The sequence below is a fragment of the Pectinophora gossypiella genome, chromosome 4, assembly GCF_024362695.1.
Source record: "Pectinophora gossypiella chromosome 4, ilPecGoss1.1, whole genome shotgun sequence".
In the NCBI taxonomy this organism is placed as follows: domain Eukaryota; kingdom Metazoa; phylum Arthropoda; class Insecta; order Lepidoptera; family Gelechiidae; genus Pectinophora; species Pectinophora gossypiella.
The window spans coordinates 6,008,409-6,035,948 of NC_065407.1; the positions used below are offsets into that span (position 1 = coordinate 6,008,409).

Genomic DNA, 27,540 nt, shown 5'->3' on the forward strand with positions numbered 1-27,540 from the left:
TTTATAATGTAAAATGTTTTAATATATGTGATGTGGTTGTACTTTATAAATAAATAAATAAATGTTATGCAACAATAAATCGCTTTAAGCGATAAGGCCGCCGTTTGCCATGTACTTAGTTAAGAGACTTTTTGTAATTATTTATTTTTATTTTGGTGCAATAAAGTGTATTTGTATTGTATTGTATTGTAAATCATTGATTTCTCGTTCACATTTTCTTGCTACCACATTCTAGCCCTGGCAACGTTTTGCAACTTAATTACACTAGAAGTACATATTTAAAGATTTATATCTTAATACCTATAAAACTATATTATGCTGAGTGGAGTGGAAATCTCTGCCGTCTTCTGTATTTCCGAATGCATACAACCCGGGTGCTTTCAAGGCCAGAGTGAACAGGCACCTTCTGGGCGAGCTCCATCTTAGGCCTCATCAATGCCTTCGGGCAAGTCTGGGGCCAAGAGCAAACCTTCTTAGGAAGCTATCATATAAAAAAATGCAACCTTTCAAATGATGACATATTGATGGAGATGCCAGCTTTGCACATAACATAACATATATTTAGTATAGTATATATCCTTTTGTACTGTCCTAAGTGCCCTAACACCTGCACTATTAAAGACCTTTACGAAGCCACTGACAATGCCGTAAGCGTGGCCAATTATTGGTCAGCAAAAATTTAATAGTATCAATCGCCATCGACTCGCAAAGAAGAAGACTATATTTAAATGTGATAGGGGTGGCAAATCCTGGACATCTCGTAATATCCATTATCTACGATTCAAACAAAAAATCAAACTCATAAACAGATATCGTTAAAGAATGTAGATGTAGTTCGTTTAAGTATCGTTGAAGAATGTAGAATGACAAGCAACAAGTACACCACACTACTCTCACTTGGTCGTAAGGGTTTTTTTTTATATTGGCCAAGTATATTGGCTCAACTATGTCTGATGGTAAACATCGAGAAGCTCTAATTGCAGTAGCAACTGAAAAGCAACGCAATGAGTCAGTTTCGAATCAATTGCGACTACCATACCGGCCTACTAGGTGCTTCGTGCTTCGCTTAAATGACCCCATATTGTAAGGAGGGAACACTTGAGCCGGCAACCCGTTCCACTTATTAGTGGTGCGGCAGAGATAGGAGTTGCCGATTTTTTTTGTGCGCGATAGAATTTCTTCCACGGTAAAGCGGTGGCATCGTTGGCCGGCTCGTGTGGTCCTGTGATGGAAGAGGGAGGGGGGATAACGTGCATGAGAGACAAGGTTTAATATTATACTATCGCGGAGCGCCGTATGTCGTGAAGTTTGCAGACAAGGGGAGTGCAAAGTTGAAGTATGAACTATTTGCTTGGACTTGTATGGTGCGAGTTTCGCGCTCATTTGGCCCTTCCAACCTCTTTCTTCTATTCCGTGGTAGGTACATAGATGGTCGTAAATTTCGATCCAATGCGTTTTCTTATGGATCCCTGTATTTCCGTACTCAGAGCACAACGTTCCTTAGCATGGAATAATAGTGTCATAAAATGTAGCACTTATACGATTTTATTATCAAGTGGCTATAGTAAGTTATAATTATTTGAGTGACTTACGTGACCAGACCAGTTTTTAATAAGGTTTCGCTTGGTAAGTGGACTTATAACTTAGTGTGAATAGCTTGGTTGGAGGTCACAGTACATGAAAAGTCATTAATGTTATGACTCTATTTACGTTTAAGAAAACTAGTCCGTGTTATAATGTGGTATGATAATGTTACTACTACTTTGTTTGACTAAAATGAAAGCTGATCCTTTTAATACCACAGGTTTTACTTTAAGTATTTTAACTTTAAAGACCTTTGACGCCACAACAACCTACCACCTGTCTTTAGGCCTTTGGAGCCTTTGGCGGCTCAATAGTAACCCTCCCGGGTTGATGAGGTTGGTACTCCACCTCACAACCCACACGATAGAAGAAGAACTTTAAAGAAACTGCTGCAACTCACACAACAACACATAACTTTCATAGAATTGGAGATGTCCTTAGAAAAGGTTCGGTACGATCTAGTCTGAACTCTGAACCGGCGTCCGCGTATGAAACGATTGATGAATGTGGAGGAAGCAAGAGATGTATGTCAGGATCGAAGCAAATGGAATTCCATAGTCTCTGCTTACCCCGGTAAGAAACGCGTGATTTTATGTATGTATGTGACGCATAACTTTAAAAAAAAACATAAACTCACGACTATATCCCCGTGGGGTAGTCAGAGCTACCGAGCTTTCTGTTAAACCAACTTAGGAAGTGGCGGTGTAAAAATAATATATTATGTATCTAATATAAAAAGGATTTCTGTATTAATGTTTGTTTTAAGTGCAATAAAGAGTTTTTGTATTGTATTGTATTGTTTTTGTAACAAAAGGAAACATTATTATTGAAAGCTAAACTCAGCAATCACTTTATCGTTATAGAAGGTAGCTTCGTTCGTAACTTTTAACGATCTTCGTCCAACCATAAACTCTTTGATATATTTAGTCACAACTTTTTAATATCCACATTAGTAACACAAATTAATTAGCTTAAATGTCCCAATTAGAATTGTAAATATCAGAATCCTCTTACAAACAACTGTTGCTAAGAAAATTCCGATAAAATAACATTTCGGCTTATGTAAGTTCCACCTAACGTCCTTGATATTAAAGCATAATATCCTAAATCATTGGCATCAGGCTTAGTTCAAGGTTACCCGGAAGGTAATACTGTGATAAAATGTCACAGAGATATTAATAAAGTTGTTATGACAATAAAGATAAGAAATCTCGTTGCTGTTTTCAACCTTGGTGCAACGGGTTACCATTTTGACTTTAGAAAGACAAATAATAGGCGTGCGTGTATGAAACGATTGATAAATGAAGAGGAAGCAAGAGAAGTGTGTCAGGATCGAAGCAAATGGAATTCCATAGTCTCTGTTTACAATAAAGTAAAGACAAATAAATACTCCATTAGGGTTCGCCACGGAATAGAACCCCTTTCATCTAGGTTTGCTATATCGCCGCACTGCAGCGCACTTTCCTATGTTCCTATTTTCTGTTACTCACAACCCTCATTTTCTAGAACGAGATAAAGAACGAAGGTGCAACCGCTTCGCCGATTCAGCGGTCGCATTATCTCGCTCTAACGAATAACGGTACTGAGTAATAGAAAAGGATAAAAGAAACCTTTGCACACTAAGGCTGCAGTACAATCATGAGCAATATCATGTACCCACTTTAGAACCCTGTCGCACTATCATATTTGACATTTAATGGGACTTCGGTTTAATTTGTCAAAAAAGTTAATGTGACATGGGTGTATACATATTAGTACTCGTGACATATCGTTCCCTGGTCTGCTACGCCTCTGCATTGGCAAGTATCGGCTCTGTATTAATTGGACTTTCATTAATTTGATACTAAAACTTTGAATATAAAAGATTTATTATCAGTAATAATATAAAGCACCTCTGAATGACCTCTGTCTGTTAATTTAATTGTCATTTAGAATATATTATAACTGTAACATTTTAGAAGAATTTGAATAAATTGAATCAAAAATATAGTAATATCTTGACATTTTACTAATGTGTGTTATTAAATCACCAGTAGCCATGAATATTGATGGGGTTAATTCTTGTTACAAAATTTATTTATTTATAGAAGATACGAAGCCCTGAGCCGAGGTTCGGGCCCTCAGGCCTGTCTTAAATGTTGTACCGGGTGAGAGCCTCAGCGCTCCCCATTTATAATGCCATTTCCGTCAACAAAAAAAAAAAGGAGGCACACACTAAAGTTGGTTTACGTGGTCAAAATAAATGTTATTATTTGAACTTGAACTTCATTAACCTTAAGGATTCGTTGATGCACACAGAGATGAAACCGGGAGGGGAAAGGTACCGGGCCGGAATATTTTATGTTAGATTTTTCGAGTTGAGTTTCTATGTTCGTAGAGCTTTATGCAGAGGGGGAAGCAAGAGAAGTGTGTGTGCACCGAGCAAATGAAATTTCATAATCTCTGGTTACCCTGGTGGGAAATAGGCGTGAGTTTATGTAGTGAGTGTATGTATGCAGAGGGGAGAGAGAGAAAAACGAAGGACAGATAATTTGCCTAATTGAACTTATAGAACTGTTGTAGCAGGTAGACCGAGCTTTTATAACTTGACTTTTGAAAGAGTGACAGCCCAAATAGATAATCAAATCAAATATACCTAATTTAAGCACAGAACAGTATTTCAACAATCAGACAACATAAGACATGAATATAGTACAATTTGGGCGGCCTTATAAATGGTTTCTTAAGTGTATTGGTAGAACACGTGACTTACATCGAAAGATTACGAGTTCGAATCTCAAATCGTAGTTTAAGGGCCATGGCTCACTAGGATACTACAAACTATCAAGTTGATCTAACAGAAAAATTGATGAAGCGTGGGTATGCAGTTCATCTGTGATGAATGACGTACGACTATCGTGAGCTTATATTATGTTGTGATTAAACAAAAATAGTGCTTCAATATGATGAAATGAAATGAAATTTATTCAAACACACAACAAAGAGGTTCGTTTTAAATATAGGCACTTAATATTATTATTTTATTCTGGTTCTAGAAAATTATTATATTGGTATATAAATTAGCCTTGAGAAAACTGACCGCTCAGGATTAATGTAGATCAATTAATACTGCAACTAAGTGGTTAAGTTTGCGGTTTGTTGCAATTTTAATGTCAAGCTTTTGATACTATGACAGTTTACTTCATATCAATAGCAAAAAATATATGCAAAATCCCCGATAGGATTACGGTGCGTTGTGTTAGTCTATCTACCAAGCATAGATAAATAATAAAACAAAAATGTCTATTAATTGAAGATAGAAAAGGTACATATTGTTTGTAAGTTCCACCATCTCCCTGGCCCGCCTGGCCTGGCATCTCATCTCCCGTTTCTCACGTAATCCGCTTACCTAACCTGAAGATTTGACAGGTCCGTTTTTTTTTACAGAATAGGTCACATACCTCCGAAAATGCATTTCTCGATTATGTGGGTTTCCTCACTATGTTTTTCTTAGCACGTAATGTCTTTTTTGAGCACGTGATTATCATTTATAATCCAAACATTGATTGATAAAATAATTGTTTAAGGCCCGTGCTGGGTTTCGAACTGGGCTACCACGACTCGGTTTGTATTTAAGTTCCATCAAACTAAAAAATAGTCAACAAAATGTGCCCACTGAGACTTATGAAGCTTGAATAATAGTATTAAAATGCATCGTTTACCAAACAAATTACAACCAACCCTGAGAAACTAGCTTGGTTTTACCAAACGAATTAATTACAGTGAATGAATCATTTAAAACCTTTCTATGCAACAGGGAAAACCTTTAACAAATCCGGTGTTCTAAATAGGTAGATTTATTTTGTTATAAAAGTCTTCATCGCGAATGTAAGCACCGGACTTACTGACCTATTTACGGTTCACTCTACCACAGATCATATAATCTACTTACAAAGCACTTAAACGCAAATTCAGTTCTTAAACTATAAATAAACAATGCTAAATTGTAACAGCAAATTTAACCTTACTCTGTGCAGCCAATATTTAAAGTATCAAGTAGGTTCACAGCTAGTGCCGTGTCAATGTAATATTATTATAAAAGCATGGTAGAGAATTTATTGCTGAACCGCCGAGGTTCGTATTAGGGTATTTTCCAGGTCGTGTCGAATTGTATCGTAAATATATTGATATACCTGTTTGTATTTCATTTGTATGCCTTTGTTTGAAGTATAATACCAACATTTGATCACTATATAGTATGGATGTTATTGATTTTGAAGAGGTCAGAATGAAAATAACATAAGTTTAACCCAATTTTCGTGTGAAACTTGAATACTAGATTTTGTTTTTTGACGTGACTTATTGTAGATTTGTCGCAGATGGCATTAATGGGGAGCGCTGAAGGCTCTCACCCTTGAATACTAGTGTCACAGACAAAGACGATTGTAACTGTAACTATGTTACCTACTGAATGAATATCAATATTTTTGATTTTGAATTAGAAGGTTAGTAACTCTAAAACTAATTTCATGTAGTATAATGGTACGAAGTTCCTAAGTGCAGTTCTTTTATCACATAACATTCCCGTCCCGACAGCATTAGATTCCAAGTTATTCCCAAATATTATAAGACACTTCAAATATATTTTCTGACACAAAAAAAAACGACCAACTTTAAATAAATTTAATTGTAAGTATTTCAAAGACATCGACGAAATCACTATGACATGGCCAAGTTAATGTCTTAATTAGAATCATGTTACGCCAATTACGAAGGCTCGCATTGTTGACTGCAATAAAGTTACGCAAGCACACATAGCTAGTAAACTAAGCGTGAATTCAGACTCGACAAAAAAATAATATTTTTTATAGTTTGCTGTTATCTTCTCTCGTGTGTGTTATGACAATATGTGTGATTCAATCAACTGCTTAACGTTCCTTCTGAAGTACTTACGGAATTTCTAATCCCGGAAAATGCGATATCACTAGACAATTCTGAGAAATCCCAGAGTTTTGACTGACTATTTACTGACTAGTTAGAACTGAAAATTTTATAAAAGTAGAGTTTTTAAACAATACTATGCTTTTGTCTGCGGTTTCGCTCGCGTTAAATTCAGGGTAACGTGGTTCCCCTTTCCTAATGTACCAATTTTTAGCTTCCTACTTTTTGAATTTTACCTCCTCTTTGAAGGGGTTGGGGTTGGGGGCCATTTCCAACAAAAACGATGCACCATTTTTTTGTTACTAAAAATAGTACGCGTAAGTACCATTTTTTACCTTTCTATCTTTAACATTGCGGTATGCTCCATAAAAACTTCTACCCCCCATTTTAGGGAAGAGGGGGGTTAGAAAGATACAAAAGTAGCCTATGGCACTCTCCAACTCCAAATCGTCGCTCCGTTTTGCCGTGAAAGATAGACAAACAAACAGACAGACACACACATACACTTTCCCATTTATAATATTAGTTTGGATGTGAGTGTGTATAGTTATTTATTATTTAAAAACAAACTTAAAAACTAACAAAACCTGCAGTGCCTCAAGTTCAATGTTATTGAACTAGTAAATGTTTGCCTTTCATATCCAGTACTTACGGAAGTTTATATTTCTGCCGCAATAAATATTTTGTTGCCGAATGAGTCATAGTGTTCGCGTTTTTCCGTTGCTTTATTGTAAATTACTGGTCAGCAAAAATTTAGTTTCGATCGCCATCGACTCGCAAAGAAGAAGATTGTAAATTACTTACCTACCAAAGGTAGGTAGTGTCATAACACATTATAGTATCATAACACATTATAGTATTTTTCAGAAATGTTTCTCCGTCTCTCTCTCTCTCTCTCTCCCTCTCTCTCCCTCTCTCTCCCTCTCTCTCCCCCTCTCTCTCTCCCTCTCTCTCCCTCTCTCTCCCTCTCTCTCCCTCTCTCTCTCCCTCTCTCTCTCTCTCTCCCTCTCTCTCTTTATCTATCGACATTGTATTGTGTTCGAAAATCCATGTTATTATTTCCAGCCTATACTCACTAAAGATGTTTCTTATTTTAAAATAGGTTCAGTACCTATTATTTTATATATAAAAAAATACATCTTAACAAGAAAATATCATCTAAATCGGACCTACCTTAACGAAATAAGAAGTCAGGACTATTTTATTCTAAATAAATAAAGATTCTACTAATATCCACAAAACACAATACCAGCTACAGCAAAGTACTACACAATAGTGAATCGCCTGTCTTGTGGCGTACTGACGTAATGACGTACCTGTGGGGTTCGGAGGGCGCCAGCGAGTGTCAGCAGCGCCAGCGCAGCCGCGGCGCACCACACACCGGCTCGCATCCTCTGGAACAACACAAAAAAAAAAAAAATTAAAAAAACTCATCAACTAATCCATAGCATACCTCTTATCGCGTTGATCTTAGAGAAAGCTCGGTGAAGTGGGGATACTTAGTTTATCTTTCAATGAATGAACCTCTTACCCCAATTGGGGATAGTCGTAAGCTTATGTTATGACGTTTTTAATCAATAGCATGCTAAAGGTAAACAAATAGTTTCAGCGGTCAAATGGCTTACAACTTTCGGTTCAACAACTTTTAGGATTCGGGTTCAATTCCCGATGAGAAGACTTTCAAAATCTCGTTGTAAGATTGTCCTTTGTCTGGTTAGGACATTGCAAGTTGAATAATATGATTATCTGAAAATTATTGCACGCTTAACCGGAACCAACGGTTCCCAGTTTCAATTAACTTAAGTAAGTACGGAGCCGTTACATGAGCCATATCAGGGGTCTTTAGCGGTTCACTAATAAACCTGACACAGGATTGGTGCACATTTTTGAAAAAAAAAAATTTACGTTACTTATTGTAGATTTGCCGCAGATGGCATTAACTACTTGGCCGGATAAATGGGGAGCGCTGAAGGTACAACGTTTGAGACAACAGGCCTGAGGGTGCCCAGTTTGGCGCGGACCTCGGCTCAGGGCGTCGTCTGAGAGGAAAAATATTTGAAAGAATTAGTGGACCCTAGTGGGTCGATAGCCATAAGCGCTGATTGAGGGGAATCGTTGACCACGCCGGCGGGGTCGGTATCGGGGTCCTGAAGTGTTTGGTGTCGCGAGCTGATTGGCTGCCTCTATGGCTAGAGACAGGATTAGTGCAGTCGGTCAATTACTTCACAGTCCACATCACAGGAGAAAAAATACCTAGATATAAATTAAATTACGTATATATAACTGAAACGCTCTGTCCGTAGAGTAATTTAGACCTAATAAAAATGACAAACCATTTCTATCCGTACAGTCAACGTTTGTGTTATTAGATGTACTGTTTGTATTACTGTTATTGTTTTACAGCCTCTATGCCACAAAATTGCACACTTACATAAGTTTTACGGTAAAATCTGTTGCGAAATCACTTCGCTCTTATTATAAAAGGAAACAAAGAAAATTATAAAAGCATTAGACATAACCATAAAAAGTTAGCTTTTAATTTCATTTAAATTAAAATAAATGTTTAAACTCGTAGCGAAAATTAAGTGCGAAAGTGGTAGAGCTGGCTGAGGAAGACCTAGAAAACCAAATTGGAGATGTCCTTAGAAAATGGTTAGTACGATCTACTCTGAACCGGCGTGCGTGTATGAAACGATTGATGAATATGGAGGAAGCAAGAGAAGTGTGTCAGGATCGAAGCAAATGGAATTCCATAGTCTCTGCTTACCCCGGTGGGAAATACGCGTGCCTAAAAATCATTTAAGTTATTATAGGAAAAATAATACAGTTCCGAAACAGTACCCCTAAGAACCGTACCGATACAATACAATAAAACAAAAAGAAATAACCCGATTTGTAGGTATATCTATGAGGCGTGTTATAAGGAATAACAATAAAAAAGTTTTTTTTTTCTTTATTATCAGTGTCGGTGATAAATCTCGGAACACTCCTCGAAGAATTCAATATTATCTACGTTCAGTAGAAAGTGTCATATATTTTGATAGTGAAAGTGTGCGGCAATAAAATTGAAAACAAATATCCAAGGCTCTTGACGGTTACGCGTAGAGGAAATGTCATTGACCGTCAAGCGATCTATTGGTCATTAGAGCTAATTTTCTATTGTAATTTTAATAAGTTGCTAGTTTAAGTTTGTCGACCTTAGGAACCAGTACATAATGCAGTGTTCTGAGGAGCTTGGAACTGGCAGACGTATTTTTTTCTGTTTAACATAAGCATTATAAAATGCTTAATAATGAATGTCTGTTTGCGATGATCAAAAATCATTCTCATTTTTCTTGTAGAGTTATTTTCTAATTTTAAATATGAATGAGTACGACGTTTGACAGCTATTATTTATGACGTCATAACGCAGTATTTTCATACAAAATCCATAGACAATATTCGTTTTGACATTTCGTAAAAGTATTTCATTTAACTAGGTTGTCAAGTGGCTTGATCACGCTCGCAATCCCAAAGGAACGGACGAAGTCACAAGTGGTTAGAAAACATACATTTATAACCTACTTACATAAATATGTATACTAACGTTTTACATTCTATAAATATAATTTTATATTGTATTTCATTACGTATATTCGTGCGTACGCACATATTTTATCTCAGTCATCCCATTGTAGAAACATTTTGCAAGTCAATCAAAAACAAGCGATGCATAATTGGATACTTGACATTTGTAACAATAAAATATGAAATATGTCGTATAATGGTAGATTATCATTTACGAGGAGCTCGGTGGCGCAGCGGTAAACGCGCTCGGTCTGCGATTTTTGAAGTAAAACAACTTTCGCAAAGGCCGGTCATAGGATGGGTGACCACAAAAAAAAAGTTTTCATCTCGAACTCCTCCGAGCTTCGGAAGGCACGTTAAGCCGTCGGTCCCAGCTGCATTAGAAATCGTTAATAACCATCAATCCGCACTAGGCCCGCGTGATGGTTTAAGGCCCGATCTCCCTATCCATCCATAGGGAAGGCCCGTGCCCCAGCAGTGGGGACGTTAATGGGCTGATGATGATGATCATTTATAGATAATTACCCAACAGTATTTTTATTACTATCATTTTTAAATATTTTATTTTTACCAAAATAAGAAAGCGATTTTTTTATCTGTGAATTACAAGACCCGTAACACGGGCGGCCATGATTGAGCTTCGTGTGACGTCACATTTCACAAAATAAACAAAAACTTTTCTGTCAGGTTTTACGTTATGCTATTTGTCAGTTTCTTTGTTTCCTGAAATGTGACGTCACAGGGCAAAATGTCACGTGACCAACCGTTTTCGCGCGTCAAATTAATGAGGAAATATATATTGTTTTTCTATTATATAAAAATATCACTATGTACTACAAGGTCTCGATAGTCAGTGGTAGAGCGTTGAGCACAGGATCAGAAAGGTAAAAATCACTTTGTGACCTCTAGTCTGGTTAGGACATTGCAGTCCGAAAGCAAGATAATTAGTGCTTCGTAGTTCGGAAAGCACGTCCAGCGCTACCCGATTGAGAAGAAAGCTGGTGACACGCCAGTGGTGTTTTCCAGATGAGCTCGATTTAAGCTACAAGTCCGCTTTAGTCACCGTGTCAAGAAGTTCTGTTTCTTTTTGTAAGCAACGTCCAACCAAAAAACTGGTAGCAGAAAATCTAGCGTGCCTAACAAACCAATTGCACAAATCAAAGCAGACCTGAGTTTTCGAAACTGGAAAATTGCGGTTTGATCTAAATCTATAAGAATTCAGATCCATTAGTATCACGCACTATTTGCGAGTGGACAGCGCATGCGCGGTGCATCTGTCGCAATGTTCATGCACTTTCTACAGGCTGATCAGCCTAGTTGGTATATAGACCAGCGACTGATGTAACTGCATATAATTGCAACGAATATGTTATAATAAAAACCATTGCTTATCTAGGGCTAATAAGGAATAATAATTTTTAGCATTAAAAGGTTATTAATGACTTAATTCAAATTTGCGTGAAAGAGAGGAGGCAGTGGGTGGATACAGGCTGGGTGGATTGATAGATACACATTTGAAACCAAGGGTCAGACGGGTAAAAAAAAATAGCTACTGAGATAAAGCTCGTCAATGCCATGATACTCTTCATATAACTCCAAAACTCTCTTTCTATTTGCTGTTCTATAACACGACCAAAAATAGTAGGAATTGCTTATTATTAAGAGTACCCGATCTGCCGGAAGAAATTTGTACTAGAAATAAGCTGAACCGTTTGTCTGTCTTGTATTAGTCGAAATGTCTTTATATCCTGTTCTTTGTACAATATACAGTTTTATAAATAAAAGTAGCTAGCATACAACGGGCGTCTATGTAACAGAATTTCTAAAGTATAAAAACAGTATTTGGCGAAAAGGCATAATTCCATAACTGTAGACGTAATTGTTTTAAATTGCATTTTATCGCAAACCGACTACTTTCTCTGGCTACCTTACATTCACGGCAATAACCAGTATGATATCACCATGTCCATGTACTTATGAAATTCCGAGTAGTGCCACAGTTCTGTGGTCTTAAAAGGCCATCATCATCATCAATTTAAGAGCCACGCTCTTGTCGGTGCAGCATTTGCTACTTTTTTAGGGAAAATAGGGCAGTGGTTTCCCTCTTGCCTTCCGCCCCGCAGTACTCTGTCTGACGCAAGTCGGATGGCGCCCAGAGTAGTCTATTACAAAGCCATACTAGGACTCCTGCCCTCCGCCACAAAAAAGCATAAAAAGGCCACATTCAATCAATTCATATACTGAAATTTTTGACGTTGGCGCATATAAAAGTAAGTGCGCAATGTCAATAAAAGTCAAATAGCAATATAACTTTTTAGATGAATTACTTCAATGTGACATTTTAACGCCACAAGTCTTGTAATGAGAAACTTTCCAGGCTACGTTCCCCAAAAATTATATAGATGGCGCTGTCGAGACTTACTGTGATAATTAGTTACCTATTTTCTCATTACTCGGGTACATAAACAGCCTATATAACGTCCCACTGCTGGGCACAGGTCTCTCCTCAATCAACCGGAGGGGTTATGGAGCATACTCCAACACGCTGCTCCAATGCGGGTTGGTGGAGGTGATTTATACGGCTAATAGCCGGGACCAACGGCTTAACGTGCCCTCCGAAGCACGGAATCATCTTACTTTTTCGGACAATCAGATGATTCAAGCCTGAAAAGTCCTTACCAAACAAAGGACAATCTCACAAAGTGATTTCGACAATGTCCCCATCGGGAATCGAACCCGGACCTCCAGATCGTGAGCCTAACGCTCTAACCACTAGACCACTGAGGCTGTTACATTACTCGGGTACTTACATATTATTCAAAATATAATGTATTTGCAGAATCATATATAAAAACACATGTCGCTTGATATTTGGATCACATTATGTATAGAATTATGTTGCTACCTATATTGCTTCCCTTTATTTTGATCAGAATAATAATGGGTGGAAGATGTGATTGTACCTGAGTGTAATGAAAAGGGTGTTATCACTTATACCCAAAAACAAAGATAAAATATGTTTGTTATCCAATTTCATGAAATTAGAATGTTAAACGAAGGAAAATCATTACAGCGCCATCTATAATGTTTTTGAGGAACGTAGTCTAGAAAGTCAATAATTGAGGTACTTGTAGTCGTAAGCATAATATATTTTATGTGTTGTTAAGTATATAAGTATGTAGTTTTATACTATTTTGACTGGTTTTTCAAGGAACACCAATTCCTATCCCGGTTAACTACAAATTCAAATTCAAATTCAAAAATATCTTTATTCAGTAGGTAACATAGTTACACTTTGAATCGTCAATTTTTACATAACGAACGTCTCATCCGCCTAAAACTACTGCAGCTTCTCACAACCTGTGTATAGCCGGGGAAAAGAATCTGCAAGAAAAACCTCGGCACAGGCACTAGACGTTCTTTAAACAAATAAAATAAACATAAAATATTGGTATACAATTGAGTATTTTAGCTGCCTAATATCAGTTCTCAGACAGTTAATCCCATGCATTCATATCTTCTAAATAATCACTAACTTTATAATAACCTTATTTGTAAAGTTTTTGTTTAATTACTGTCTTAAAACAGACAGGTAACAACGAACTCTCAATAGTTATAAGAAAAACGAACTTGTACAAGTTTAACAAGCAAATCAAGCGCATACACATAAGGCATGCAAAAAGTGCGTCGAGATTCCAACATACTTGTCTTCAATTACAGTTCAGTTACTATCGGAACGAACTCGGCTGCTACAACGCTTTTACCATGACGTGATATAAAAAAAAAACTAAATGACCCAACCATTGCGTCACTTCAACTAAGCTAAAGATTGAATGATTGCTATAGGAAATTTTCTATTGGGTTACCAAAATTGTTTGTTAATAGTTATCATATAATAATTTACTAAATATAAATATATTTATGTCCTCCGGTTGATTGAGGGGAGGCCTGTGCCCAGCAGTGGGGCGTATAATAACGGTGGGTACGGTCACGAGTATTAATATGTATACACTTTGAAACCATGTCACATTAACTTTTTTGACAAATTCAACCGTAAGTCTTATTAAATGTCAAATATGATAGTGCGACAGGGTTCTAAAGTGGGTACATTGCTCATGACTGACTAAATGTTTATCTGTTACTTGAAGAATATTAAGCCATAATCCCTTACACATTAAAATGACTTGACTCGTAATTACAACCATAATCTACCTTTTTATTTCATTATATTATTTGTAAGTACAAGAACATAATACATATTGTACAAGTCAAATTTAAAAAGTACAAAATAAATATCTTCATTTTCATGTTATTAAAAAGCGCAAATAGCTACCCCAGATTTGTAATACTTATTTATTATCAATAGAAAACAAACAATAAAAAGTACCCAGTACAAAACACTTCGTTTTACACAAACATTATACATTGACGTTATCGTACACGCGCACCTGTGTGTGTGACGTCTGACGCCCATACGATTGACAACTAAACTATATCCGAGAGGGGGTGAGGTAAACCAAGCTCAGCCCATGATGGGGGGCGGAGAGTTGCAGTTCTATACGTAGTATTATTCCTTATTCTATGCTACGAGTACCTATTAACTGAATAGGTAACAGTTTAAAACAGTTTTTACCTATTTCCCCTAAATGCTTTACTTTTTTACTGACACTTTACGATAGAGAGCGTCTACGAATTTGACTGCCTATTGCTTATCGGACAAAAAAAACAGTATTAAAGTAAGTACCTACAAATATTGGAATATTTGTGTCTCAATATCGGCCCCAATAATACTTTGCAAGTTCAGCCACAAACGTTCCGTTTGGCTGGTTAAGGTTGGCTTTGAATAGTTGATCATTATTTGCTATTTATAACAATAGCTATGTAGATAGACTTAAAAAGAACATAACATAAATTGCCTATATCCCTACGCCTCTCAATCAACCGGAGGCGGTTAAATGAACGTATATTTTTTATTATATAAATAGTTTACATGCGTCATCAGGTATGTCCTTCAAAGATATCTTAATAAATAAATAAAATCTTAAAAAAAGAAAACCTTAAAAGTTATCTTCTTCTCTCGTGTGGGTTGTGAGTTGGATTACCAACCTCATCAACCCTGGTGTCAAAAGTTATCTGCAAATTAATATTAAGAAATAATTTTATTTATTTAATTTATTTAGATAACCAACGGCTTATAAAAAAGAACATTTAACAAAGAAATTTATTTTATTTGACTAAATCAAAGCAATTCATATAAAAAAAGCAATATTGGGTATTTGACTGGGTCAATTATAAATGAAATACATCATTAAATCCACCACAGGCTTCGTCAAAAACAACAAAACAAAGTATTTAACAAACCAACTTAAGCTACTTACACGTTACCCTAGATAAGTTATGCAGATAGAAAGAAAATAATATCCATAAATATAATTTTCTTAAGAGGTTTTTCTATTTTTAAGATTTTAGTAATGATTGCCTATCCATTTAATTTACATAACCGTAGTCTAGAAAATAAGTAGAAAGATGAAATAAAAACGTTAATTATAAATAACCAAAAAATCGATTAAAAGTAATTAACAATAAATTCTTATGGGGTTAAACAATTCCAATTAACAGCGTAAATGGTATTTCAATATCAAAAGAAAGTGCTATAACACCAGAAGAGAAAACTGCCTCTGTTTATTGTTATATCACATATAATTTCTTTCTCCGTTAGTTTGATATTACTAGCCAGTGTGAAGTTAACAGTTACGTGAGAAGTAGTAATTTTGTAGGCTTAATATCATGTTTTAGGAAAACATTCATCATCTCCCTAGCGTTATCCTGTTTCCACAGGGTCCGTTTCCTAACCTGAAGATTGGACAGGTCCGGTTTATTACAGAAGCGACTGCCTGTCTGACCTTCCTTGATGTTTTAGAAGAACATTATAATTTTATTATTTATCCTAAACCGTTCAGAAACTGTAATAAGGATACGAAAAATGTAATAATTTAAATCGCTCTTAAATTAATGATGATGACATAATTTCGAATTTAAAACTGTCACCATACACATCTCTATGCCAATACCATTATGTCTCTGCTCACCCCTTTTGGGTTGAGAGGTGTACCTATGTCAATATTGTGTAGGCGATATACGAACTTTAAACAGATGAAAACATACCTATAAGCTGACGAAAAATTGTCTTTATTGAAACCGTAGGTATACGGTAAATGTCAAAAGTAACCGCAGTTTTTAACCGACTTCCAAAAAAAGAAGCACGTTGACAACAGCCATCTTTAGAATTATATTATAATAGAGCACTCTTTTCCTATCAAAAACGACTCTAGACGTTTTATACATAACTATGTCAGTTGAGTTCATTGACTTGCTGAGCAGACGTTTGATCAAAATACGGAGGTTGTAATTCTTTAGAAGACATATAATTGAAGTCGTCTTTCTTTTACAGTAACATAACATTAACAGCCGATATACGTCAGCGGGAATGATGCTTCATAGGTAGGTACCCTTGAGTACCCTCGAGTATGCTACTCCACCACGCTGTTCCACTGCGGGATGGTGGAGGCCTTTTACTATATAGGTATTTGTTTAGATAGGTAGGTTTTTGAATTAGGAATATTTTTTTATGTAAGAACAGTATTATTAAAAGAAAAAAATGAGTGAATTCTTATTTTTTTTTTAAAGTATAGCCCTTAAACATGCTGGGCACCAAATGACGGACACCAAAGTAAGAAACTGATATTTCTGTACACCATACAAGTATGTATCATATGAGAAAATACGCAATTATAAATGTACTTTATTTTATGAAATAATTACTTAAATGTCAGATTAAGGCAGGTTAGTTAGGTTTCACTTCCGCAGTAAAGTTACCAGGCGAGCATGAGTATAGACTAGATTCTGACTAGACCTTACTTACCATAAGCTCGCATGCACACTACAGGGGTTTAAATAGGGCACATCGAAGCAATTCATCTAAGAAAGCAATATTGCTATTTGAGATTTGTTGACATTACGCACACAAATTGAAATATTGCTTTCTTAGATGAATTGCTTCGACGTCATACGTATTTACGTTCTGTTTCAAAAACCGTAGTAGTCCAGTTGGAAGTACGCTTGACTCTGACGTCACAGGTTCGAGTCCTAGCACAGGTCTAAACCAATGGTTTTCGAACCTGTTTTCGTATTCATAAATGGTTATCACGTGCTCAGCGGTGAAGGAAAACATCATGAGGAAACTCACACACCCGAGAAATGCGTTTCGGAGGTATGTGGCCTGTATTGGGCTGATTTTCCCTTCGAGTTGGAAGGTCAGACAGGCAGTCGCTTATGTAAAAAACCGGACCTGTCAATCTTTTAGGTTAGATAAGCGGATCCTGATGAATGGGATAACGCGAGGGAGATGATGATGATGATTTACGTTCAATATTTACCAATTTATTGATGGATCTAATATTGTCATTTACATTCTCACCGCATATTAACTTGTTCAATGTTACACAAAGTTGAATACTAATGCGAGGTAGTCTGGTTAGGAAATAAAATATCGTTGCGGTCAGTCGATATTGGAATGCAAATATTTTTATGCGCTTGGTAATTTACACTCTTTCTATATCTAGTAAACGGTTTCATAATAATTTTGAGTTTAGAACTTTCAATAACGTTTCGTGAGGTAAGCGTGTAGCACTTTAGACCACATCTTCACTTACCATCAGGTGAGATTGTGGTCAAACGCCACATTTGATATTGAAGTCTCTTAAGATTCTTAAGTCTCTTAAGACTTCAATATCAAATGTGGCTGAAAGTTGTATTTCCATCACATTCATCTTAACGAATGTGATGGAAATGGTGATAAATTGAGTTGGAAAGGCCTTTTAGACCCCAAGGTTAGTTTTTACCTTGGGGTCTCAAAAGGCCAGGGAAGACTAAGCATCATGTTGGAGAGGACATAAGGCCTTACTTGGGTTTAAAGACTATAAGAAGCTGAGGGAATATGGAGTATACCTCCGGTTATTTGAGGGGAGGCCTGTGCCCAGCAGTGGATCATACAGTCATGAGCAATATAATGTACCCTTAGGACCTTTAGGACTCTGTCGCACTAACATATTTGAAATTTAGTGAGATTTACAATGCAATTTGTCAAAAAAAAATCATGTGACATGGCACCAAAATGTATGCATATTGATGCTCGTGACCGTATATAGGCTATTTATGATATGATGATGATGAAGCTGAAAACGGGTTCAGTGTTTTCTTTTCTCCAGAAAAGAATCTTTAACTTCCACGAATAATGTTACCATAGCAATCACATAAAAACGCGGAGGTTCGTACTCTCTATGCATAAATATAATTATAAATAACCTCATAGTTTAAACACCACAATTATTCATGTATTCTAATCATAAGTTCCATCTATGCAATTTGCAAGTAGCAATTATACACGGCAACATGAAGTCATTAAGTTAATTCATATATCATTGGATCATTACGTTATCATTAAATCAAACACTCCCCCAAACGAGGTGTTAAAACAATAGCCATCATAATGTCACTTGACACTTGACACAAATGTCAAAGAAACCGGTAAAGAAAATGTCACGGCCATAAGCAACAAATCAATTTGTACGTATGTTTGTATATTGCAATTATTTGAAACGCCTCCGTGACGGATATACACACGCGAAACAAGTTTGCGTGCAACAGGGTGTTTGTATAGTTGGTAGGATCTTTATCCTATTTATTTTTTTAACCTATTGCTACCTAATAGGTGAAGGTCCGCTTCACTGCACGCCAATCTTAATGTATTGATTGGCATATATTTTGCAAGTTTTTGTCATAAAGAAAGGTCAGCTTAGATGGTTGCACATTGCCGTCAGATCATTTGTAGCTCTGCACGTAGTTACATTTACCCGACAACGATGAAACAAAAAAGAGGGTTATATATTTGACCGCTATGTATGTACCTACGTACGACAAGCCGTGGGAAACTGTACATATAATAAGATACGGTTTTATAGCGTAGGTTCGAATCTCGGCACGAGCTCTTAACCACTAAATTCGACTTTATGAGTGTGATCATAGATAACTGATATCACGCGATTTCCAGGATTTATGTCCTCCACCAACCCGCAGTGGAGCAGCGTGGTGGAGTATGCTCCATACCCCCTCCGGTTGATTGAGGGGAGGCCTGTGCCCAGCAGTGGGACGTATATAGGCAGTTTATGTATGTTATGCCCGGCAAACGACAATTAGGCTCGCCGGATAGGATTCAAACATAGCTAGCAAAGAGTGGCTATCCGGCGAGCCTAATTGTCGTATATTACCGTACAGTTACAGTCACGAGTACTATGTATACACTTTGATACCATGTCACATTAACTTTTTTGACAAATTAAACCCTAAGTCTCATTAAATATCAAATATATTAGTGCGACAGGGTTCTAAAGTGGGTACATGATATTACTCATTACTGTGCAACCTCTCCCTATCCCTTCAGGGAGGCAGGGCGCTGTGTTGTTCTATAGCGACGTTTCCGAAGCCCCCTATAAGCCACCAATCAGATATCAGATTATAATATTCATGCGGTACTTATGGCGTGACAGGCATTGCATTACACACGCAAACATCAACAAAGTATGATTTTCCCGCGCATCCGTCACTTAGGTTTACAGTGACTAATTACTTGCAGGGCTGGTGTAGTACGGCCCGCTAACAATTGGGTGGTGTACTAGGTTGAAGATAAATTATGAAATTCTGATTACTAAATAAAGACACGTCTAAAATTACTGAAAATCATTTTCTTTTTTCTATTTAATTTATTCATAAATTTTAGTCAAGAAAAAAACGTTAATAATAAATCCGACATTTTTATTTATCACGTTTGTCTATGACGTCCCAGTGTGCTTTTTCATACAAACATAGTAATTTCGTGTTTTGACGATTAGTAAAAGTATCTGATTTGACCAGTTGAAAACAAGACTTTAATATTTTTCCTTCTTTTTTTAATAGTCGGTCACTGACTTCACATACCACACGAGAGAAGAAGAAGAAAGTTATCAACAGTGGCTGGACGTTGTCTTCAATGACTTGAGGCTCTGCCCACTCTGTTAAAGATTACGTACGTATGTATATATGTATATTATGAAAGTAATGCTTCTGAAGTAAAATGCCTAAATCATAACGTTTGATTAACGCGGTATTCTCGCTTTCACTAGTAAAAATCAATCAATCCAATATTAGCTTACCTCTAATCGATCTGTATTTATTTATTTATATACATTTATTTTTACAAAACATTGTTTTAACATTATTAGGTGAGTTTATGTATGTGTGTGTATGTATTAATGCCTTATTGTAGACGAGAAAAAATAAGGACTTTTGAAGGCTATCGCCTGATAAACCGTATTAGTTAATAGTTAATTAAATAACTTCTGCATTCAAGGAAGCTTAATATTTAATTTAACTATTCACCGACACAAATAATTTTAATGGAAACCATATCTATACTCATTCTAATTGCCTTTGTTATACGTATCAAAATTGATACATTCGTAAATATCCATTCAGATTGGTTACATTTTGTAAAATGCCTTATGATGTTTCACGCCTTTTTTACATAATTGCGGCCCTTAACAATTTAATAACGATCACCCCTGTTCCTAACTACAGTCGTATGTCATGAATTATCTTAAGATTATGTATTTATGCAATTTTTTACAGCACATACCATTAATTTTATTTTAAGTTATATCTGTCTATTTAATCCACCAAAAGGGACGGGTAATCGACAGCCATAAAATTTAAAAACACACGTAGAAATTTAAAAAACTTTTATATTGCCCAATAACCCGACAGAATTAAGTTGATAGCACACGTCAAACAGGTTACATATCAGGGAGTTGCCTATTTTATTCGCCCAGATTATTCATTCATTTTAAAATAACTGTTGTCAATCTTCCGTCTCTTTCCTTTTCGGCAGATAATAAAATGAGGACGTGTCCGCAGGAATCGGGACTGTTGATGTTATTTTATGAATCGATTGTAAAAGTATTACTTAAGTTCACGAAACGTGTAAAATTATGTTACTATAACAAAGGTAGCGATGATCTAATTCATTAATCAATTTACCATAGTTATAATCCTGATTTTGCACGTTTATACACGTAAAACATAAAATACGAAACAAAAGTCACTGTAGTGTTCACAAATGCGTCAATCATTTCGTCACCGTACATAGTCGTAATTAGGCATACTTACTTATAATATAACCTACTTATAATGTTTATAATACAGCATGGATTAAGGCACGTTTTGTAGAAAAACACACGTTTTATATTTAAATAAGGGGTGGCCTGTGGGATAGCTTAGGTGCAAACAATTTCCAAAACCGACATAACAATGTACGTATGGGATCGACATAAGTTGAGATGTCTCATTCATGTGGGATTGATGTCTCATTTTCATGACTGTTTGGAATTTGACCAAAACCGTGGGGTGTTAAAAAAGCCACATCGAAGAAATTCGTCTAAAAAGCAATAGTTGACATTTATTTGCATTGCGCACTTACTTTTATATGCGCAAATGTCAAATTCCAATATTGCTTTTTGCCCCCCTTGCCTTTTTAACCCCCTTAACCTCAGTAGTGAAAAAACAGCTAGAGACACACAAACAAGTGTTTTGTTACAGATACGAGGACAGAATTCAGGCGCAGCAGTTTCATAGAAACTCCCGCGCCGCTGTCCGCAACGCTTTCCATACCACCTGTGTGCATTGGGCTGGCCACAGTACCATCAAACTCCTTGACCGAATAGAGCAACGGACTTCCGTGCCAAGAATAATATACAATGTAATTATTGAACGTACGCCCAGGTAACCTCGTCTTTAATGCCTAGATTTAAAATACACAATAGGTAGGTGTGAAAGACGCATTAAAGCCCATCCGGTAATTTTATTATTTTGCCAGAATAAAATTTTATTCAACTAAAATAATAAATTGATGAAGACGAACTCTGGGCTCTAGTAAAGTCCACACTAAGGCCACTAAACTAGAGGTATTTATCTATTACGGATTGTTTCTGGTTGGATGAAATAGACTCGCTCCCTATACGCGAGACTTAAACATGCAGCTGGCGAGGAGTAGGTTAGGAGTAGGTTACATACTTTACACCTCTGCCTACCCCCTTCGGGGATAGAGATGTGCTATGGTCTGGCTGTCTCGACAACAAATCACAACGGAGTACTTAGCGTGGCGCAGTACGCTCCGTTCCGTATATCCAATCCGATAGTAGGTAAGTAGATACTTATTTTTTTTTTTCAAAGCTTTTGAAAATGAAAGCTGTAACAAAGGTTTACCAACCCTGAAATGAAAACACGTGTTGCATTGTTCAACTTTGATTGTCGTTTCACAAACATATCTTTACGCTCATAAATAATACACCTTTAACTATAAAATATCGTTATGTAATGTTTGAAATATTTTCTATCAGATTACAGAGACCTTGAGGCAACAATTTGTTTAGATTCTCACCCACAGCCGATATTATACATCCATTAACACCGTTGCTGTACTCTAATGCTCGTAATTTTACTCTAAACAAACTTTGACAGACAAAATTGCTGGAAAATGTGTAACCGAAAAGAAGGAATGGCTGCACTTTCAGCGGTAAAGGAACCGGCGTAGAGCTTATTTGAACTGTTAAATTTTCAAAAATATGCACAAAATTATTTATTTTCTAAAATCAAGATTTAATTTCACTTCTCCTGCTAGCTCATTTACTTAATACCGCTTCGGTTGTTTTTTGACGTGACTTATTGTAGATTTTCGCATATGATGTTAATTACTTGGACAGACATCGCTTCGCAACGTGTAATGACTGAGGAGTAAAGAGAAGAAGTGACGCAAGAGTAACCCTCAATATGTACTGTGGGAGCTTAAGGAAGATCAGCCTATTATTAATGGAAATGCATAATATAAACATCGATTGGTAGGAAAATACTACATAATAAAACAAAAACAACTAATTCTCTCTTCATTTCGAAATCACAAGGATATGAGAATATCCAAAATTGATATCAAGCTCTGCACAATAAGAAGTAAATACTCGCTTATCGCTTACTAATTTGCCTCTTCACGCTTGTTGTCAGCTAAATCTCTAACCAAGAAGTTAGTAAGCGGTCGGTGGCGTAAACTTGATAAAATTATGGCTCCGACACGCGAGATGCCCACGAAACTGAACCTACATGGAGAAGACGGAGCTCCTGGAAGAGTACGTGCAGAACGACCAGGGCAAGGTGTGGGTGGGCCCCATCAAGACCACGAGAGGCCGCCCCTGGGTCTACGGCCAGTTCGACGCCACTTGTTTGTGGCTATTACTAAATTTTGTAGTAATATAAGCAAGTCAATAGAGGCGTAGAACTGACTGCCTCAATACGATTTTGGATTCATCGGCGTCAAATTTGTCATCAGTTTTTGAACGTTTATCTTGTTGTTTTCACAGGGTCCGCTTACTTAACCTGAAGATTTGACAGGTCTGTTTTTTTTTACAGAAGCGAAGGGAAACCAGCCCAATACAGGTTAGGCTACGTACCTCCGGAACGCATTTTCGGGGATGTGAAATAAACATTTACGGTCGAAATATGAATTCAAAAACAAATTCCATAATCATTGGTTTAGGCCCGTGCTGGGATTCAAACCTGCGACCACATAGTGAGAGTCAAGCATTCTTCCAACTCGGCTACCACGGTTCTATGATAGTTTTTCAGCGTTTATATTTGTATAAACATTGTAATACCTCCGCCCAGCAGGACAATAAATGGTAGGTAGTCAAATGTCGTGGTAGTCTACGAGCTTTTTTAAAAACGAAACTTAACCTATACGTCTGATCGACGAAGCTATACAATACAATCTGAACTTATTACTAGCTTAATTAAAAAGGTAGCCTCGTATTACGTAGCCTGGAACTAGAGAAAGGGCAGCAGTAACTGTCAGTACTATTCAGAGGCGGAAGACAGGAGTCCTAGTATGGCTTTGTAATAGACTACTCTGGGCGCCATCCCACTTGCGTCAGACAGAGTACTGCGGGGCGGAAGGCAAGAGGGAAACCACTGCCCTATTTTCCCTAAAAAAGTAGCATGGAAAATGCTGCACCGACAAGAGCGTGGCTCTTAAATTGATGATGATGTATTACGTAGGCGGTCTATTCTCAAAATGACAACCGTTGCTTAGTTGCACATCCTGTTTTAGTTATGACTTTGAATTCCTATGACAAAGTGCCGACAACGGCCTACGCATTAAGAGGAGATAACAATGTTGGGTCCTCTACCTTGTATGGGGCACATAACTAGGTATATATAAATAAAATACAATAGACATAACATAAACGTAAACACATTGATAATATATCAATCGCAATATGTAATTAAAATGTAGAGTATCAAAAGCTGAAAACGATCAAGTGAAAAAAAAGTCTTGTCATGTCGTCTATTGTTACTATACCCAGCCCATATATTTTACAATGAACTTGTTTCATTACTGTAATAGGATTAAAACCAATTCGTCCTTGCTTCTTATCAACAGAACAATGTTGATAATTTGACACATCAATTGCACCATATAACATTGTATGCAAATTCAATAAAAACCAAATTACAATGCTCAGGAAGTACTCATACTAGACAAAACAAATAGCTCACGGCCTTTGCATGGTGGCAGGTTACCTATCAATTGCCTATATACATTACTTAAACACCTACATTATTTAAACACCTACTTACTTATCCTTTAATTGACAATGTTATGTACGCCGTAATTGTTATATATTAAATAAAATAAATTAAAAAATAAAATAGCCTTTATTCTCTGACTTTAAAAACTAACAATGTAAGATTATATAAAGTTTTCCTTATATCTAGTAAGTACCTAATTGATTGATCTATAAATAAACCCTACTGTAAACTTTTTTTTATATTCAGCAGCCATTAACAGTCAGATTGTCTCATGACATAGGCCTCCTCTAGTTCCTTCAAATAGAATTGTCAATAGAATATCTATCAGATAAAATACCGTTAGCTTAACCTTTTGTATAAAAAAAAAATGTTATGATATGTGTGATATGGTTGTACTTTCACAAAAAATAAATAAAAAAGAATTACATACACATAAGACAGAAACTAGTACATTATGTTGTAGGAAAGGACATCTCCTATACTTAAAGGTTGCCTGGAAGAGATTGCTACTTAGCAATAAGGCCGCCTATTGTACTAATTCTATTTCTCTTTTGTTTTGTATTTTGTTTTTTCCTGTTTGTGCAATAAAGTATTTGTTATGTTATGTTGATATGTTATGAAAGTACGGATTTTGCAATATATATGATGGGATGTACTTTAATAAAAAATTAAAATACATACATACGTAATTACCTATTGGCCCGTTAAGCCGTCGGTATGGGCTACTATTTACCGATGTAAATAAGAAGTCGTTACATGAGCCATGTCAGCCTAATAATAATAACCCTGACCCAAGGTTGATGGGGTTGGTAATCCACCTGACAACCCACACGATAGAAGGAGAGATTGACAGATACTATTACATTATGTTGGAGGAAAGGACGGAAGGTTTATACTATTGTTTACTCTATGGTAGCAGAAAAGTAACATAATATTAATTATGATGCTTTCTGAACGGCAGGTGCCCTCTACAACTTTCTAAACGTGCAACGCATTTATTAAGTTAGACATGACATTTTAGGCAATAGATATCGTGTGACATAGGTGAGGTCATTCACTTCTTGCGCCGTTCTTATAATAATAAAATAGACAAATACATAAACAAACACATTCCAGGATAATTTAATAATGATATATTGCTGCCATGTTGCTTTAAAATTGACATTTGTTTAGTTTCAACAAAATAACGGTTTATTTATTTTTGAATTTTTTTTTATCTTCAAAAAAAATGTCTTTGTTACAGGACCTGGGTGCTGTCGGCAACGCATATGAATAACAACATAAACTGCCTATATACGTCCCACTGCTGGGCACAGGCCTCCCCTCAATCAACCGGAGGGAGTATGGAGCATACTCCACCACGCTGCTCCACTGCGGGCTAAATTATATTTTTTTTCTGTATTTTTTTTTTACACTTAAGAGTTAAACAACGGATACTCGCGTCAACATTCTCATGAGATACTATCTACGCCTGAGGGCTTAGGCAGGCTTCCACGGATGAACATGATGACGTCAAACACGGTAAAGGAAGTGTGGTCACTCGCTTTCTAAACGCTCTTAACTCGAGCACTCTTTATTTCACCGTGTTAACATATCAATGACACTTTCCCTTCGTAATAGTGGTCATAATATGACTTGTTTGTTGGAGTGGAAGGAAAACATAGACTTTTTTATTGGGTTTAACTACTTGGCTGACACAAACAAATGGGGAGCGCTGAACAGGTTTCTTATCACTCATAAATACTACTTATAACTTTTTGTCAACACTAAAATAATAATCGATACGTTTACTCGTCTATATTGTGGATATTATTATGATTGATGAGGTTGGTCATTGACCCTACACCCACATGAAAGAAGAACATTATGGATACGTCGTTATATGATAGATAACGTTACAAATGCACAGAGTAAATGCTATTTAATGTGTGAGTATACTTGTAATAGTTTACGCCTCTGTGGTTCAGTGGTTGGTCGGTGGGCTCACGATCCGGAAGTCCTGGGTTCGAATACCGTTAGGGAACATATCACAAAAATCACTTGTGAGCCCTAGTTTGGTTAGAACATAGCAGCCTGATCACCTGATTGTCCAAAAGTAAGATGCCCCGTGCTTTAGAAGGTACGCTAAGCTATTGGTCCCGGTTATTACTTACTGATATAAGTAAGTAGTCGTTACATGAGCCATGTCAGGGGCCTTTGGCGGGTCAGTAATGACCCTGACTACAGGGTTGATGGGGTTGGTAATCTACCTCACAACCCACACGATAGAAGAAGAGAATGTGTGAGTGATATCCAGCGGAATTGTAGTTCGGTGTTCTGCCTTTGTTCTACCTTCTTGGAAGAGACTTATAAAACCAGGCGGTCTATATCTGGCGGGCCCTTACGTTGTACTTATGTCACAATACAATACTACGTTATTTTTTTTTGACGTGACTTAGGTATTGTAGATTTGCCGCAGATGGCATTAACTACTTGCCCGGACAAATGGGGAGCGCTGAAGGCTCTGGCCTGTGGGTGCCCAGCTGGGCGCGAACCTCGGCTCAAGACGTCGTCCCTATCTTAGTGGGTCGATAGCGATAAGCGCTGATTGAGGGAAATTGTCGATCACGCCGGCGGGATCGGTATCGGGGTCCAGAGGGGTTAAAATGGCCACATCGAAGCAATTCATCTAAGAAAGCAATATTGCTATTTGACATTTGTTTCCATTGCGCACTTACTTTTATATGTGCAAATGTCAAATTG

General features: G+C 36.7%; 1 protein-coding gene across 11 annotated transcripts in view; it reads right to left on the minus strand.

Moving 5' to 3' along the window:
* LOC126366181 (uncharacterized) overlaps positions 1–27,540 on the minus strand; it is a 156,591-nt gene that overhangs the window by 121,393 nt on the left and 7,658 nt on the right. For all 11 annotated transcript variants that reach the window (XM_050009145.1, XM_050009147.1, XM_050009150.1 and 8 more), the window contains exon 3: positions 7,821–7,898. In XM_050009145.1, the coding sequence (XP_049865102.1) occupies positions 7,821–7,895 (75 nt within the window). In that variant the 5' untranslated portion in view covers positions 7,896–7,898. The remainder of the gene's footprint in view (positions 1–7,820; positions 7,899–27,540) is intronic.